Genomic DNA, 18,069 nt, shown 5'->3' with positions numbered 1-18,069 from the left:
ATGTAATGCCATGAAACATCAGGATGAGTTGTAACAATGAAGGTTTTCATTTAGCGCCATCATCAGATAGACATTTTAATTAGTTTAATAATTACGTTTTTGACAAAATATCGGCAAAATGAATGGCATACCCATCTGCCACAGCTGAACTTTTTGTTTTGGGCTAATTAGCAAACGTTAGCATGCTAACACACTAAACCAAGATGTCCAACATAAACATTATACCTGCTTAATGTCAGGATTGTTAGCATTTAGGTCAAAGCGCCACTGTCATTTATCATCTATTAGATGACATCTATTTTACTTTAAATGGGACTATAATTTACTAAATTTACATCATGCTGTGTTGAAGAAGACTTGACACTGGCGATTGAGACCATAAACTCATGTTTACAATGCTTTTATGAGGTAATAAATCAAGTGAGAAGTAGGGTCATTTTCTCATAGACTGAGTTATTTTTGCAATCTGAGGAGTCGCCCCCTGGTGGCCAGAAAAGAGTGCAGGTTTAAGGCAATTCTTCATTGGCTTCACTTTTCTGAACCGGAGGTTGCCTCCTGTTTACAATGCATGCCATTCTGCTGGAGCCCTGTCGGTCTTGCTGTCCTTTTTGTGTATGAAGAGAGTACAAACAGTAGAGCAGCTATTCAGTATACCAAACCCACTCCTGTCCACTGATTCACTGCTAGAGCTGTTCCACCGGGCCCATTAGCACTAATGAGCTCACAGCAGCCTACTCCACACACACAACAATCACACTGTTAAAATGTCTCTAAAAAGACTAACGTCTAGACAAAAAGACGTATAGATTCAAGTAATGTTTACCTCAAGTTGTAAACGACTGTGCGTACACATCACTGATGTGATTTCCACTTTACAGCCCATTCAAGTAAAAACAAAACACCTCTTTGTCTCCGAGCTGTTTTGGTTGATTTGGGTTTATTCTTACAGTCCATAATATTCTAATGAGCAGCATTGTTGTGAATTTAAAATGTTCCACAATATCAGCAGCCTTGGAAAATGAGTTTTCCTCACACCTATAGAGTTAAAGAAGCTTTGGCCCAGCCAGAGTAGGTTAAACTATTTTACAGACACACCAAAATAATGGTCATTGAAACATTTAAAAAGCAGTAACACCTGGCAAACATTTAAAAAGCAGTAACACCTGGCAGGTGAAGAGAGCAGTAACAACAAGTCTCATTTTACCCCAGTTACTAATCAGCCTGTCTTGTAGGCGTCTTAACACTGGCTTATATGTTCATGTGTCACTGTAGGCTTAAGTCTTTGTAGGTACCTTAAGAGTTGAGGGTATGTTTCTGTAGGTGTTTTACTGTGTATGGTGAGTACTCGTACACCTGGGTCGTAAAAAAGAGCGACATTCTTGAGTCTCTTAACGAGTATGTTGACTGGGGAAAAAATCTTCCCTAGCTCTGCGATCTACTCAGACTAACTGCAAAATACCAAAGTGGCCGTAAAGTTGAATGAACACTTCTGTTTCAACAAAACAACTTGTACAACCAGCTGTTAAGTGGTAGAGGACTGCCTTTTAACTACTAGAGAAGACATGTTTATATAGGAATTGGTGTATTGTTGCAAAAAAAAAAAGAAGAAATATATGAACATCTGGTCTTAACATCTGGTTATTTAAACTTGGTCAAGGCCTCTGGAAAAGGTCATTGTAGAATATATAGACTTTAGTTGCTAGTTTATTAGGTACACCAAGCAAAAACAACTTCAGTGTAGTACAATGAGGGTAAACAAGTTATTTATAAAACACTTGTGTACCACATACAAGTCAACAGCACCACAAACTACAGCTTCCAACATCAAACATTTAGGGAATGTTTAGATACTGTGTGTGTGTGTGTGTGTGTGTGTGTGTGTGTGTGTGTGTGTGTGTGTGTGTGTGTGTGTGTGTGTGTGTGTGTGTGTGTGTGTGTGTGTGTGTGTGTGTGTGTGTGTGTGTGTGTGTGTGTGTGTGTGTGATGGTTATTTGATTCAGACCCACTCAAACACTGAGTTATGCTTCTTTCTTTTTTTTTTTTTTTCTTTTTTTTAAAAATCTGAACAATGAGCAGTCTGACTCTTTTATATAATTACCGATTCAAGTTCTCTAAGCTTGATTGTACATCTGTAAAGCATCATGGATATGTTCTCTCTGGATTTAATTTTAGCTTTTTTTTTTTTTTTTTTTGCTGGACATGAAAGACTCATACAGCCACAGTGTAGTTCTGCTTTCCTGCCACTTTATCTTCCTCTTTTCAGGAGGCAGACTCGTCTAAACCCATGAATTCCCGTTTCACTTCTGAGGCTTGTGAATGGACTGGATCTTCGTTGTGAATCATTATTCTGCTGTGGAGTAACTTTGCGTGTGTGTGTGTGTGTGTGTGTGTGTGTGTGTGTGTGTGTGTGTGTGTGTGTGTGTGTGTGTGTGTGTGTGTGTGTGTGTGTGTGTGTGTGTGTGTGTGTGTGTGTGTGTGTGTGTGTGTGTGTGTGTGTGTGTGTGTGTGTGTGTGTGTGTGTGTTGCCGTCCGTGGCTTTCCTCACACTCGGCTGCCAGAGACTGGAGGACTCCGAGGTCTGTGTGAGCAGCCTGGAAGCCATCTCCCCCAGCAGATGGCCGTTATTAGTGACAATAAAGACCAGCCTACAGGGCCAAATAGAATAACAGGGAGCTCATTTCCTTCTTGACTCTGCATGACCCACCTATACTGCTAACAATCTCTCTCCTCTCTGATCTCTCTCTATCTTCTCTTGGGTTTGTATTGTTTTTCCATGGCTGTATCCAAGTTTTTTTTCTTTCCAAACCAAGAACTCTAAATTGGTTCCTGAAGTGATGTTAGAGGAGAGGCGGAGCACATGCGCAACAAACGTGAATTCTCTCAATTCAAAGCTGGTTCCCTTGATATAGAGTTTAATGGGCTCTTATTTAGTACAGAGGGCTAATGAGAGTACGTTGATGTGTTGGCCAAAGTTCAGTCCATGTCAACAGTGGACAACTGCTGCGCTCTCTGCACTGCACAATGGTGGTTTGTGTCGTCCGCAGTGTCTGTCGCTGCAGCCCAGTTGTCCAGTGCTTATCAAGTTTCACTTTAAGTAGGTATACAGGAACATTAGTATTCATATTAACTCAGCAAACTTGACACCTAATGGGAGCTAAAAGTAAATCATGACTCAGAGTTTACCGGGGGAAGAGAATAGACTATATCAGAAAACAGAAAATGACTTTTATTCCATTAATCACATGTGAAAACAGGCAGAGTTGTATTATGATTTGATTTGATTTATTTATATGGTATCTTTTGAAACACAGAAGTAGTTTAAAATGATTAACATAAAGCAATATTAAAAAGCACAACAGAGTGAGAGGTGGGTAATCTTGGGTTCAATGCCACATAGCAACATTTATCAGCTAGAGTTTCTAAAGCAACATGAGGAGACTTACACATCTCTAAAGGCGCCATGATTTTTTTGCATTTAAGGGACAACACACTGACGTCCACATCTTGTCTGTCTCGTGTCTTTACAGGAATGGTAAGAAGGAGTCTGACCTGGAGGCGGCTCTGATCCGGCTGAGGGACCTGGAGGCCCTGCTGAACTCTAAAGATGCCGCCCTATCCACTGCCATCGGGGAGAAGCGGACCATGGAGGCTGAGTTGAAGGAGCTCAAGGCCCAGCTGGCCAAGGTAAAAACGCCTTTATTGGAACCAAAGTCTAACGTGTTTTTTGGTTGGCAGGACGGGCAGCTTTAATGGCTCAGAGCAAATACAAACTCATTCAATTCAGAAAGCATGGAAAAATGACATAAATGAATGTTGATTTATAACTGCTGTGGCACAGTCAGCATAATATCAGGATGATTTCAGCCTTTTGAGGACGTCTTTCCCGTTACACATCACTCCAAACTGTAAACAGAAAACAAGTTTTCTCCTGCATTGATTGAGGTAAAAAAAAATAAAAATAATTAAAATTCCTCGTTTTCCACCTGTCAGAAAGAGAGCAGTCAGTAGTTGAGTGCAGAGCTGCAGTGACCGACATCTGTAATGAAGCCGCAGGAAGTAGTACTTTTATGTAAACCCTCCAGGCAGTTGATTATGAATGAGGACAAGGTGGTGAGGCAGACAAGGTTGCATGCTCTGCTGTTTGTTTTATCAATGAAGTTTGCTTTAGGGCTGATGTAGATACAGTTGTGGTGCTGCTCCACCTACTGGCCACACTCAGGAATGTAAACAAAGCCTGGGCGGATTACCCCTTGAGCTGGGTTAGATTTATTTTTTATTTTTTCTCTTCCCAGTTGGAAGGCAGCCTAGCCGATACCAAGAGGCAGCTGCAGGATGAGATGCTGAGGAGAGTGGACGCCGAGAACCGCCTGCAGACCATAAAGGAGGAGCTGGAGTTCCAGAAGAACATCTACAACGAGGTTCCCACTCTTCACCTGATCTCTTCTATTTTTATTCAGCTTACCAAGTCATCTGTGCTACTTTTCATCTTTACCACAGGATATTGATTCCCTTCCAACATCCTGCTTGTTTGTTTTGCATTCCTCCTTCAGATATGTCTCTCCTTTCTGATTCTGACCTCTCCTTTATTTTATTCCAAGTCAAAATATATACAAACTGTGTTTAAATGCTTGGATTTATATTATCGCCATGATTAAGTCACTTTTCACAATGCTCTGCTTGTAGTCATGTTCTGACCAAAACCGGCAACAGATGTGTCTTTTACAAATTTAAACATAATGATTAGGAGTTTCTTAAATGTCACCAGGGAAATAGATTTCTCTGCTGTAGCTCTGTTCTTGTAAACAAGTAATTACTGCACAGCGACTGACTAATCAATCCAATTAAGTTCATTGACCATAACAGGATTCTACAGGTCTTTTAATTCGTTTTTATTGCCTGGAAAAACAACAACAAATGTCAATACAAATTACTCTTTTTGTAGTCTAATAAAGAGTTGAGGAAGTCAGATCAGCTTCTAATCAACACAATTCCAAATTGGATTAGTCCCAAGAATCCAAAAAAACTAAAAGTAAGTGCTCTTGAGACTGATATCCATCTCTGTCGGTCTGTAGGAGCGGCGTGAGGCCCGGAGTCGCAAGGAATTTAGCATGGAGGAGACATCCAACACGCGGCAGCGGGACTTTGAGAGCAAGCTGGCCGAAGCCTTGATCGAGATGAGAGCCCAACAGGAGGAGCAGGTCCGCCTCTACAAGGAGGAGGTGGAGAGGACCTACAACTCCAAGGTACGTCAGCAGACGCAGCTCTGTCGCCACCTAGAGTCGCAGTAGAAAGTAGTTGTCTAAGTTATAGTTCAGCTTTGTGTGTTGGTGTTTTGCATTAGCGTATGGCTTTAATGAGTTGGAATAGTCCAACATCCACAGTTCAGGTAATACATATTGATTAACTCATCAGTGTGTAAAATCCTTATTTACTTTGCCTCTTGCCTTTTATCTTCATACAGAGGGGGATTAATTTAACAGCCATAGTCAGTGTGTTGTGGGGGAAATGTGGATAAACACAACAGAAGTTTTTTGGCATTGGAATTTACTTGTAAATAAAACCACAGCTTAACTTTTCTTTGTTTTACTAGACCCCTTTAGAAAATCTATTCAAGAGGCTAAAGTGCTATTTCTTTGTGGTGTTTCTTTTTTCAAATGTGGAAAATATTGTATTCCTTTATATAATGACAGTCCCCTGAATGACAGTAAACACAACTCTTGGTTAATAATCTTTATTTCTAACAGCTCAGTTTTTGCCAGTTTGTTCAGTGCAGGACGCAGGGCGGCTGTGGCTCAGGGTGTAGAGCGGGTCGTCCTCTAATCACAAGGTTTAAAGGTTTTTATTGCAATTGTCAGACACTGAACCCAAAGTTCCCCCCCATAGGCCCTTCAAAGCAAACCCTTGCCCCTAAATGCTTAGGATTTGTAAAATGCGTATATATATATATATATATATATATATATATGTGAGGATTACATCTTTTTTTAAGCCGTGGCTGATAGACTGTGTCTTCTCTCTGTCTGTCAGCTGGAGAACGCTCGTCATTCAGCTGACAGCAACAGCCACATGGTGGGAGCCGCTCACGAAGAGCTGCAGCAGACCCGCATGAGAGTGGAGGGCATGTCCAGCCAGCTCAGCTTGCTGCAGAAACAGGTACACACACACACACACACACACACACACACACACACACACACACACACACACACACACACACACACACACACACACACAGTCTGTGGTTTGTTATCGGTCTGCTGGTTTTACTGGCCACGCTGCTTGCCGGCTGACTGAGCATCATTGATTCATTTATTGTTAAGCTTCACCTCGCTCATCAATCAGACTTAGTGATTGTACTGTTACAAGTTGTGTACAGACTGCTTAATTGGTCTTAACTGACTAACCTTTGCATGCGCGTTCCCTTTAATCAGCTGGCAGCGAGCGAGTCCAAGGTGCGGGAGCTGGAGGAGGCTATGTCAAGGGAGCGAGACATGATGCGGCGGCGGATGGAGGATAAAGAGCGGGAGATGGCCAATATCCGGGCTCGGATGCAGCAGCAGCTGGACGAGTACCAGGAGCTGCTGGACATCAAACTGGCCCTGGACATGGAGATTAGTGCGTACAGGAAGCTGCTGGAGGGAGAGGAGGAGAGGTGAGGTTAAAGCTAAACCATTGAAAAACATACTCCTCCGCACATACATTCCTGTCCGCCTTACTTTCAATAAAGGAAAATCTCATGGCTACAGCATACGATGGTATTTTAGACTTTAAGGTGCTCGTAACTTTGTTGCAGAAGTTTGGGGAAGATTCCCCGTGAACAAAGCCAGGGCCATAAAGAAATGTTTTTGGTGTTATGTTTTGGTGTTGAAGTACCTGACTGCCACACACAGAGCCCTGACCTCAACCCCATCACCCACTGTGAGCTTCATCACCCAACATCATCCGACCTCAGTGGGATCAAATCTCTGAAGCCAGTTTCAAAAAAATCTGGTGGAAGGCTTGAAACCAGAAGGCTGGATGCGCTTCTATCAACAGATGATTTTCAGAATGATTTTGCAATCAAATTGTCCCCAACCACATACGGACATAATGTTCAAGTTCTACTCTGATTTGACGGATGGAAAGAGAGTAACGTATATGTAAAAAATAAGAAACCCCTGTAACATTTTCACTGTTTGCTAACCCTGTTTTATGGGGCGTTCGTGAAAAAAAAACAAAAAACAGAAAGGCATACTTTTCCATTACCTCTTTTTTTTTTAGCAGGTTTCCCCTTCTTTAAAATTCTCCTGAAGAACCTAACACAACAACAAGATATGTTTTTTTCTTTGCTAAATCCATGAAACTATAAAGAATACTCTTTCTCTCTACTGCAGCCCCATCTGAGCAGCATTTCCCAAGTTTGTAACACTTTTTTTTTTTTTTTTTTTTATGTATTAAACCTAATTGTTTAACAGCGTATGTCGGCTAAGTATACCTGCTCTTTTACAGCAACACCCTGTTATCAGTGAAGCAAGGTTTTTTTTTTACAGTAGCTGCTGTATGGGTTCAAGTGTCATGAGCAGGAAGAGATATATATATAAAAAAAAAGAAGCACTTTACCGACCGTGAGACTGTATGTTACATGTCACTGCTTCACTAAATCTATAATCTTCTTCTTCTTCTCTCCTTCCTCAGGCTGCATATGTCACCCGGCTCTACACCCGGCACCAAGGTCACAGTGACGAAGACCTCCGGCTCCAGCCACGGCCACACCAGCCGCCTCGTCCAGTCCTCTGGCTCAGGTCACAGCCACACCAGCCGCCTCCTCCACGGCACCGGCACTGGCACCGCCACCGCCACCGCCACCAGCAGCCGCAACTCCTCCGGCACAGCCACCACCAAGAAGCGCCGCCTCAATGACAACGACAGCGATACGTCCAGCATGGTGGGCGGCACTGTGACCAAGACTCGCATTAGTCAGCAAGCCTCAGCCAGCGGCCGCATCACAGTGGACGAGGTCGACCTGGAGGGCAAATTCATCCGTCTGAGCAACAAGGCTGATGAGGTGAGTCCATCTGTCAGGTGGCTTTTCAAACCCTTTTAACCTGGTTAAAGGTGATTTCACAGCACTGATAGTGCAAAAGGTTGTTAAAGATTTAATATTGACTGTCCTGTTTACATAATAATACCTAACTAGCCTTTTATGATTATTTCATTGTATGGTTAAAAGTATCCTTCAGGTATTACTTTTGACGTCAGAGTCTATATTCTAAGAAGGGTAGGCGTAATTATCCGTTGAATCAGCTTTCACCTTTTTAGTCTTCAAAAAAATGTAAAAGCCAAGGTAAATTTAGCTTTTGTTTTCTTTATTTTTTCTCCCATCCTCCATCTCTCTCTTACCATTTCTCTCATGCAGGACCAATCTCTGGGTAACTGGCAGGTGAAGAGACAAATAGGAAGCTCCACTCCCATCATCTACAAGTTTCCCCACAAGTTCACTCTGAAGGCCGGAGCAAATGTCACTGTAAGTTTTCTAGATTTGTCTTTGTTGATCTATTCATTGTTAATTTGACTATTGTTTCCCTACACATAAAACTACTTAATAAGCATACTATTTTACTAGATTACTACTGACTATTTTACTAAAAAAATAAATAAAAAAGGAAAACCATAGCTTATTTTTAATCACTTGTAAGGGCCTGTTGTCTCTATGCCCACTGTGCAACTTTATTGTTTGAACTGTTTTATGTCACTGGTTGACTGTATTTTTTTTAGAAGAAAACTCCACTGAACACCTATTTTTATTCTATTATTTTGTATACGTGTCATGAGCAGTAAACTTATTAAAAATTCACAATCTCTTGCTAACCTCTGACCTTTGAATCTTTGCAGATCTGGGCTGCTTCCGGCGGTGGAACCCACAACCCCCCCTCCGACCTGGTGTGGAAGCACCAGATTTCCTGGGGAACCGGCGACCTCCTGCAGACCTCCCTCATCAGCGCCAACGGAGAGGTCTGGCTTCACCCGTATTTATTTGAGCTCGTCTTATATTTATGTTCCTTTCTTTAACTGCAATTACTAAATCATTTTTTATCACTTTATCAGGAAATGGCCATGAGGAAAGTGACACGTACCCTGTTCCGTGATGATGAAGACGATGTAAGTACCTCCTCTGTTGGTTGAACTCCTGTAGCGTTTCCCAGTTGAGCAGCCGTGTGCAGTAGCTCACCGCGTTGTGTGTCGCCCACCCTGCAGGGAGCTCACAGCACGAGTGATGGAGACAACGAGTACAACCTCCGGAGCCGCACGGTGATCTGCAACTCCTGCGGGCAGACGTCGGACCGCTCAAGCTGCGGGGGTCTACCTGAGGGCATCGTGGGACTACACTCTTTCATGGGGACCAACGAGCCCAGAAAGGTACTAGACAGTTATGTGTCACAACATGAACATAAATTACACAGCATCGCAAATAAATGTTATTTCAAAATAATTCATCACTGGTTAAAACAGTTTTGTATTTCACCAATAAACTCTAGAAGAATAGAAATATTTGAACTGAGTTTTGTTGTAAGACCTCTGCAGTTAATTTCATATCAAATGCAGTTAAACTTGCAATTAACAAAACACTAGAGACCATCTTGTGATGGTAGCGACACCAAATAGATTTTTGATTTAGCTTTCGGGTCACAAAAATCATTCTTCAGAGATATAAACACCTGGCAAACAATTCAAAGCCTCTTCTGTGGTCGTTCCTGCTACAGTAGGTGTCTCCAGGACTGCGTTTGACTATGATGACTCACACACATTGACTCACAAGGTGAAAACGGTGTCGTGGCTGGTAAAAATCGTGTGTCACCATCTAATCCTAGAATGCTGATGCTTCCTCCGTCTTTGTAAGACAACAAGAACGCCTGCAGAGAAGCATTACAGTTTAAAGTCACAGGAAAACTTTATTTAACTTGATATGTTGGACAACATGTGATGGTACTGAAAACCTCAAATACAGACTAAAAGTGACTTTGTTTTGACTCAAGCAGTTATGGCTGTTTCACTCAAATGTGAATCAAATCAATGAAGGGAGTGGAAACAACAAAGCCAAGTTGCATAGGTTGCTATAGCAATGGACAAACAACATAGCGCATATATATATATATATATATATATATATATATATATATATTCAAAGGAAAGTGTGCATTTAGAGTAACATTTAGGGCGATCTATTGGCAGAAATGGAATATAATATTAATAAGTAGGTTTTCTTTAGTATATAATGAGCCGTTTATATCTACATACAGAGCAGGTCCATCCATGTTTCTACAGTAGCCCAGAATGGACAAACCAAACATTGGCTCACGTTTTCTCCTCAGCTACTAGTTCTCCTACACACTGAACCTTTGACAGAGGAATCCCACAGCCATAAACTCTATAAGTGTTTACTGAGACCCCAAGAACCAGAACTGTAAACACCACAGAACAGCTTTCACTGAGTTCAACCAATCAACAAAGCAAATGTGAAGTTTAGAAAGTATCAATACACCGGCCTCACACACACCAAACGACTAAAATGACAAAACAAGCTCCATATTTAACTCTGCATGGAACATATTTGTGGCAGAGAAAGAGAGGGAGATGTTAATGATGCAGACGAGCTGTTTAACGTCACATTTGTACATATAGCGTATGAAACGTATGAAAACCCCTCCTGTTGCTCTGCCATACAAAATTCCAATGACAGTATGACATAATTAACACTTATTTAGCTAGAAATGTTTAGTTTCTTGTCCCACAATAACACACAGGTGCTCCAGATGTTTTATCAAGTTCTTTGAGAGGTTTGCACTATTGGATGATATCCATCATTGTTGCAGTAAACTTTGGTAGCTTCTTTTTTGCTTTGATTGGCTTTGAAGTCACCATCTGATGTTTCATTTCCTGTCCTTCATCTTGTGTTTGATTTTTAAATACCAGGACAAACAAACAGTGGAAAAGGATGTTTGGAATATCTCTTGATTGCTTGGTGAAATTAAATCTGTTATCCTGAAACGACCACTGCTCAGTTTACTGTAAATTAAATAGAACAGCTGTTCCAAAAATAATATTTTTCTTTCTTGCTTATAGATCTTGCTTACAAAACATATTTTCATCATTAAACTAGTTTATTTGTTGGTTTCCCTTTTTATATTTCCCTTTTCTCCACATTTAATGCTGCAATGTGTCACTTCCTCCTTCAGGGCCGTGGCAAGCCGGAGAACTGCTCCGTCATGTAAAAACCAGACCGCACCTCACCTGAACCAACACCTCCTGCAGCCTACAAAGGACAATACTCATTTTCCAATGTTTGGTTGTTAATCTTTACTTTTTTTTATATTACCTAATTTTTTTGTATTCAGATTAATCTGCAGGTTAGAATTGCTTTGAGGTTTTTGGGCGTAAAGGGCACAGGATTTTCATATTTAGCTTTTTTGAGTTTTATATTCAAGTTATGTTATTGCATGTGTGCTGTGCTAATGCTTGTCCTGCTCTTCTTGCACACTCTTTTTTTCTCTCTCTCTCACACACACACACACACACACACACACACACACACACACACACACACACACACACACACACACACAGCTCCATTGACCAGTGCTTGTGCTTCGAGCCGAAGTTTCACATTTAATGGCCATGCTGTCAACACTCAACACGCACAGCTAGTGAACCCCTTCAGGAATACGCCTCCACAGCCACACAGACAGGAGAATTAGTCCTGTGGGGTTTGTCAATCATGTTTATCGTCCATCAAATTGATCGAATCTTTATTTAAGATGTTGTTGATGTTTACAATCTAAATATCAGTATTGTGCTGTATGCCACAGGGAAAATGCATGTAGTTTTTGTTTTGATAAAGTATGCTGTAAAAGAAAGCCAAAGTTCTTTAAGCTCAGGATGTTCAGCAGATTATATTTTTTCACCTTTTAGCCTTAGACAAACATGTCTTAGTACATATTTTTTATGTGGATTTAGATCATAGATGGGCTGCTATGGTGCACACGGAGAAAATAATTATATGAGATGAATATATTTTTTTCTGTAATTCACAGCTTCGGGCCAGAGAGATGTATTTGGTAATGAACGTGTATGAAAATAGGGAATTATTGTTTACTGGATATGTTGAATGTTATAAAATCTCAGTTGGACATTCAAATGTGTTGCTTAATAAGTAACTCCAAAGGTGTTTTGTCATGATGATGGGAAAATGTAGGATTTGTGTTCTACCTGGAGAAATATCAGAAATAAGTACTATGTTTTGAATCTCTACTGGTGCCGCACATAAAGTATATATTTGTAGGAATTTACAGCTTATTCAACCAAATGAACATTTTTCCAATATAGAGCTGGTGCAGCTGTTTACAGAGTGCAATAGTTATTTTTTTGGAAACATTTTAACACGCTTTTTTTACAGACTAAAAAACTAAAACAAATGTGCCTTTAGAGAAAACCACAATCACTGTTCTTTGGGCACTCGCCTCATATCACAGTCTTGTGACTGTCAGCTGTCCAATTTGTGTTGCTCCTAACAAACTGGTCATAAGGGCTTTTTTTTTTTTTCCCTCTTTAAGCTTACTGACTGCAAATCCCCAGGCATGATTTTGGGAAGAGAGATTTTGGGCTTTCTGTACTTTGTAACTTTGGCTTCATGCACTGCTTTTATTGAGGGCCTCGCTAAATATGCACAGTAGGTAGATTTGTACTGTAGTCTGGCAGCTTAAGTCATTTATACTCAAAAGCTCTGCCAACATTTACAGAAAATACTTGATAGCTTTCGATGTTTTTTGTTTGTTTTGTATTGTACTATTTGTGCCACATTAGATTATTTTATTTTTTGCCTTAATGAGATGTCTGATTTTGACACTATGATCCCCAAAGTGCCTTAAAAAGTCTAACAATTGTTAGTTAGAGAAATGACCAGCTTAAAAGATAACAAAGATTTATAATTGACAGACTTGAAATTAAATTGTGAAATATATGCAACTATTAACTGAATAATCCCCCTCAAAACGGATCATTTAAATGGTGTGTTCAGGGTTTTTCAGAGGCCTGTCTGACAGATTATAAAGCAGAGAAACTACTTCCTGTACTAAACTTCTTGTAGACAGCTCTTTAACATTTATATGCAATGTTGGTTCAAGTTAATGAAGAAATCAATACACTAACATAGTCAGAATTTACGGGACAAAAAGTCTTGAAAGGCCTTCGTGAAATCGTGAACCCTCTTAAAGTCTAGATTGAGGCCTCAGGAATCTTTTGAAGGACTTGAGGATTCAAAATTTTACTGAATGGGATTTCTTGTATCGAGCCTTTAATGCCAAAGTTGTAATTTGATTGATGTAGGATTCGTGTCAATCATAATGATGTTAACATTATGAAAAAGCCATTGAGATGATGTAATGAATGGTTGTTGTTCTTCTTTGCTTTTCTAAAATAATTCGGAGTAAAACTCTTTTTTTTTTTTTCCAGTGACTGACTGTTGTTATTATTTTCTCATTGTCATTCAAAACCATTCATGAAAAGTGCAGCCATTTTTTATTTACATTATACACACATGGATCCCATGGTTACATTCAAAAGTATATGTTCATACATAAAAGAAAGCTGAAGCTCAGCACAAAGCTATAGCGTTTAAAGCACAATGTACATTCTCTCTGGTACACAGGGTTTCTTTTTTTCTAATTGAACAATTAACTGATAAAAAAACAAAATGCATTATAGCATTTTCTAAAATCATTTAGAGGCAACACAAGACTTTGGTTGACAAAAAACAATTTGATATGATTAAAGTCTTAACTTAAGTGACCCTTTTTTTAATATATTTTTGGTGAACCGGCCCTTTAAATACCACACAAAGACAAGGGTTGCTTTAGAACTGTGCTCTAACATTCATAACGCTGCTTTGATTTGGCTTGTAATCCCCTGTTTGATGTTGGTTTATTATTCACAACATAATTATGTATCAATTGGTAATCAAATGTGTGCGATCTTGCACACACCGTGAAGATGACAATATATTCATTTCTATATTTACAAAGTTTTCAATAACACAAGCAATAAGTGAGCCACGTTTGTTCAAACAAACAGGGGACACGTGTATTATTGTTTTAGGAGACTGTGATATGATATATCACTAAAAATGCTGTTACTCTTTAGCACTTTAGTGAAACAACCTGGTTTCTCCAAATTACTAAAATCTGAATAACGGAAATAAAAAGAACAATTCTATATACGTGTCTCAGAACAGAGACTGGCAGGATTTTAGCTGTACAAAACAAACAAGTATGTATTTGCGGACATTTCTAAAAAGGTCCTATGACCTTTGTCTCTCTTTCCTTTTTTGAGGATGAAAATATTTATTTTCAATGAGCAAATCAAAAGGAAATCCAGCTATGATAAGTTCATCTAAAGCTGCCTGATAAAAAAAAATTGGATATAAAAAGAAAATGCAAAATACCTACATAAAAAAACACAAAAAATCTGATAAAATGGTCCTTTTGAACATAGCACACCAGCTGATCAGCTGCAGGCAATATGCTTGTGAAACTTCAATTACAGCATGTTTATCTGAGTTCAAAAACATAAACACTCCCCAGTTGCTGCTTTTTAAGCGTGAAGTCTTCTGCTGTGTTTTCCCCCCATGGGAGGTGAATGTAGCTGAAGCCCCGCTGGCCTCGCCACAGTCCCGCCTTCCTCCCAGCAGCCCTCTGGCTCCACAGTCTGGATGACAAGTCTGTCGCGGTGAAGCAAAGTACCACTTAAGCCCACACGGGGACAGTGTTGAGTTGACAGGTGGGGGTGAGGTGATGGTGGTGGTGGTGGTGGTGGTGGTGGTGGTGCATCCACAGTAAACAATAGTTCCTCAGTGGGACAGACGCCTAGACGCTGGTCTGTGGGTGGTCTGCAGCTCTGATTGTCAAGACAAGAGTGTAAAAGTTTGCACAGGCCTGAAATCATCCCCAAAGTGAGGAGGAGGGAGGGAGGTGGGTGGGTGGGGGGGGGGGATGTCACTCTCTCACTGAGGTGTTCTCCTGGGGGAGGGGGGCGGCGGACGGGAGGCAGGTCGTAGTGTCCCGGGATGTGGCTGTTCACGGGGAGGTCGTAGTGGCTCTGGGGGTCCTCGTATGGAGCATTACCGAGGGAACTCTGACGCTCTGAGGGGGGGGGGATGAGAAACACAGTGAGATATACAAACACTATGAGAGGTGCTCATTTTAACCTTTTATTCTAGTACATTTATTCTTTTTAAAAACCATGTCTGCCGCTGATTATTGCTTTTGGGGTTTTAGTCTGAGAGAAAATGTTGACTTTCATTGTCTGAAATGATCAAATTGTCACGTTTCAGCAACCGGCTTCATTATTGTTCTCACTGTTACAGCAGCTTTGCTACATCTGAGTACTTTAGGGTACTGTTAGCGTAATAGTGCATAAACTGGTTAGTTCAATGTTGCAGGGTGGCACAGAGCACTTACTGAAAAATCTATTTTAATGCTTCTAATCCAATCTTGGATCCAGACAAGACTGGTTGGTCTTGAGATTGAGTCATAGTGGTCTAAATCAGTCCTGACTGAAGCTCTAACGAAAGGTCTCGTGTAGAAGCAGTTTATTATCTCATTTTATTACATAGTAAAAGTGGTACAAAGCATGGACTTTGAAGACAAAATAAACCTTTACAGAGTATGTTTTGAGCTTTGTTCTGCATTTTAAAACGAATATCCTCCTTTCTCTTATAAAAACAATTATAAATCGTTTGCTGAACAGACAAATGATATAATTAATGTAATGAAATATAAATCTTTTAATCCATACATATGAATAAAAAGACTATAATGTAGTGAGTAGTACACAGGTTTAAGTGTTTATTAATGTATTTGTCAATAACTACAACTCCTCCTGAGGACATCCATAAGTGTAGGACTGAGCAAGAACCAAGTTTTTCAGCGTTTGTTATTACACAAAATCGTACCCTTTATCAAATTACAGAGGCCAAGCTGCTTTAATATATATGTTTTTCTGCCATTAAACTCAATCTTCTGCTTCCAATAAAGTGAGTGTAAACAGTTATTGACCGAGGGGAGGGAGTGCAATTTTCTCTCACTTTCCCTCACCCAAATTGTTCCAGACCATCAAACGGGTGACATTCTGCTTCGATGGAAGAGAAACACTCATATCAAGTCAATCTTTCCATTGATCTCAGGATTTGTTTCTCACATGTTTCCCATCGTTATCTTTTAGTCTGGCTTCATGTTGATGTATTACTGGTGTCTGGACTAACAGAAGAACATCCTCTCTCTCCTGCTCTTCCTCTTCCCTGTAAACAGTTGTTCATTTATCAGACTTCTGCCTTCCTCCCATCTGTCGGAGCACAAATCCTGCTCTAACGTTTTACCGATCGAAGAAACTTAATGAGTTTTTCACATTATTTTAAGTCTCGGCTTTCTCAGAACGGTCGACAAATGTCTGCACGGTTTTGATTTTGATTATTGATTGAGGATGGAAGGATGACGCATTTATGAATTTGTGTTATGCTGTTCAAAAGGACGGCCCTAATTGACCTGACAGGGTTTAGAGCTGAAACAATAAGTCTATTGATTGATTAGTCCATCAACAGAAAGATATTCAGCAACTACTTTTCAAGCAGAATGACAAACATTCTCTTATTACAGCTTCAACATTGTGAGGATTTGCTATTTTTCATCTTATGTGATTAATTAATTGTCTTATGACGCAGGACTCTTTGTCAGATACAGAATTTAAATTGTTATGGGCATTTCTTTTTTACTATTTTTCTGATATTTCATGAACCAACTGATTCATCGAAAAAATAATAGGCGGATAAATGGAAAAAATGATGGTCGGTGGAGCTCTACAGGAGCGCTATTGTTTATGTTATACATTTGAATCCATCTAATTATAATGAAACTCAGTAATATATGTTTATATTGTTCTTTGGTCAAGTTCCACTTCTTGTCATCACCTTAAAATTATTCCTCTATATATTGAATATCTTGAGTCTTTATTGAGGTAAAAACACAAAAGTCCTCTTACCTTCCTACATGTGATTGGCTCACAATATGGAATATACAATGTGACTCTGGATCTTTCTAACAACCTGAACTTTTTGTTTTAATACTGATGATGTAGAAGTATATTTAATGTGCAAGTCACACAAATAAAGAACACAAAAAACATGAATGTCAAACAGCAGTTTTTATGTAGAAGTGGAATTTGTCAGTTTATTTCTGAAGGAGGCCTAAAGAGACGCTCACCTCTGCGTAAGGTGGCCGTGTTGAATGGCGGCGGGCTGATCTCAGTGTACGCTCGCTCTCTGGGCACGGCGGACTTCATCTCCATGTAGCTGCTCTCTGGGGGGCAGAAGGGCAAACCCGGCAGGTCTTTGATGGTGGCGTAAGGATTCTCGCTGTTCAGAGAGCTGCTGCTCGCCGCCACCGCCGCATCCTTCAGCTCTGTCAGCCACACAGGAAGCAAAGACACGTGACAGTCAGGAACATGTGGCACAACAGCAGGACCAAGGTCAGTCTATAATCTGTACACTTCACAACTAAAGGCAAACTAAATCTTACTTTCAAACATATATTCATGTAATCTTTACATTATTACACCTATAGTTTTATAATGCATCCTCTTGCTGATGTAGTTTTGGTATCCCTGACTTCTCTCTAGTAAGTAATAGAAAAGGAAAAATGGTGAAAATAGGGTGACAAACTACCTTTGTTGTAATATTTTCCGAGGCTGGCACTGTAGCTGTAGCTCCGGTCGATTCCAAAAGCTCCTGTAAGCAATAAAAGACAAATCTGGCATCTTCATTTTCATTTACGGCAAACTAATCAAAGGCAGATAATCCGCTTTGGAAACCTGGAAAATCAATACCAGGTGAGTGCGTGCTGCCAATGCAACTACCACTTACTTTTATGAAGGTCTTATTTTGTTTTTATAGTCTCAAATCAAATGTGCATTGTTGACTAGAATGATTTTCTGTCCAAAAGGAGCTCATGGACGATAAACTTTGGTGAATGAAAGAGAACTTTTCTC

The 18,069-nt window shown here is 40.1% G+C and overlaps 2 protein-coding genes across 3 annotated transcripts in view; one reads left to right on the top strand and one right to left on the bottom strand.

The window, feature by feature from the left end:
* LOC129109365 (lamin-A-like) overlaps positions 1-13,500 on the top strand; it is a 37,832-nt gene extending 24,332 nt beyond the window's left edge. For both annotated transcript variants that reach the window (XM_054621403.1, XM_054621402.1), the window contains exons 3-13: positions 3,528-3,684; positions 4,293-4,418; positions 5,073-5,243; positions 6,028-6,153; positions 6,432-6,652; positions 7,675-8,044; positions 8,396-8,503; positions 8,872-8,991; positions 9,085-9,138; positions 9,235-9,396; positions 11,214-13,500. In XM_054621403.1, the coding sequence (XP_054477378.1) occupies positions 3,528-3,684; positions 4,293-4,418; positions 5,073-5,243; positions 6,028-6,153; positions 6,432-6,652; positions 7,675-8,044; positions 8,396-8,503; positions 8,872-8,991; positions 9,085-9,138; positions 9,235-9,396; positions 11,214-11,249 (1,651 nt within the window). In that variant the 3' untranslated portion in view covers positions 11,250-13,500. The remainder of the gene's footprint in view (positions 1-3,527; positions 3,685-4,292; positions 4,419-5,072; positions 5,244-6,027; positions 6,154-6,431; positions 6,653-7,674; positions 8,045-8,395; positions 8,504-8,871; positions 8,992-9,084; positions 9,139-9,234; positions 9,397-11,213) is intronic.
* A 1,531-nt stretch (positions 13,501-15,031) lies between these two features.
* pear1 (platelet endothelial aggregation receptor 1) overlaps positions 15,032-18,069 on the bottom strand; it is a 45,626-nt gene continuing 42,588 nt past the window's right edge. Inside the window, 4 exon segments of the mRNA XM_054621698.1 lie at positions 15,032-15,054; positions 15,057-15,170; positions 17,286-17,483; positions 17,747-17,809. Of these exon segments, the coding sequence (XP_054477673.1) occupies positions 15,032-15,054; positions 15,057-15,170; positions 17,286-17,483; positions 17,747-17,809 (398 nt within the window).

The sequence above is a fragment of the Anoplopoma fimbria genome, chromosome 20, assembly GCF_027596085.1.
Source record: "Anoplopoma fimbria isolate UVic2021 breed Golden Eagle Sablefish chromosome 20, Afim_UVic_2022, whole genome shotgun sequence".
Lineage (NCBI taxonomy): Eukaryota > Metazoa > Chordata > Actinopteri > Perciformes > Anoplopomatidae > Anoplopoma > Anoplopoma fimbria.
This window is presented reverse-complemented; position numbering and strand designations above follow the sequence as displayed.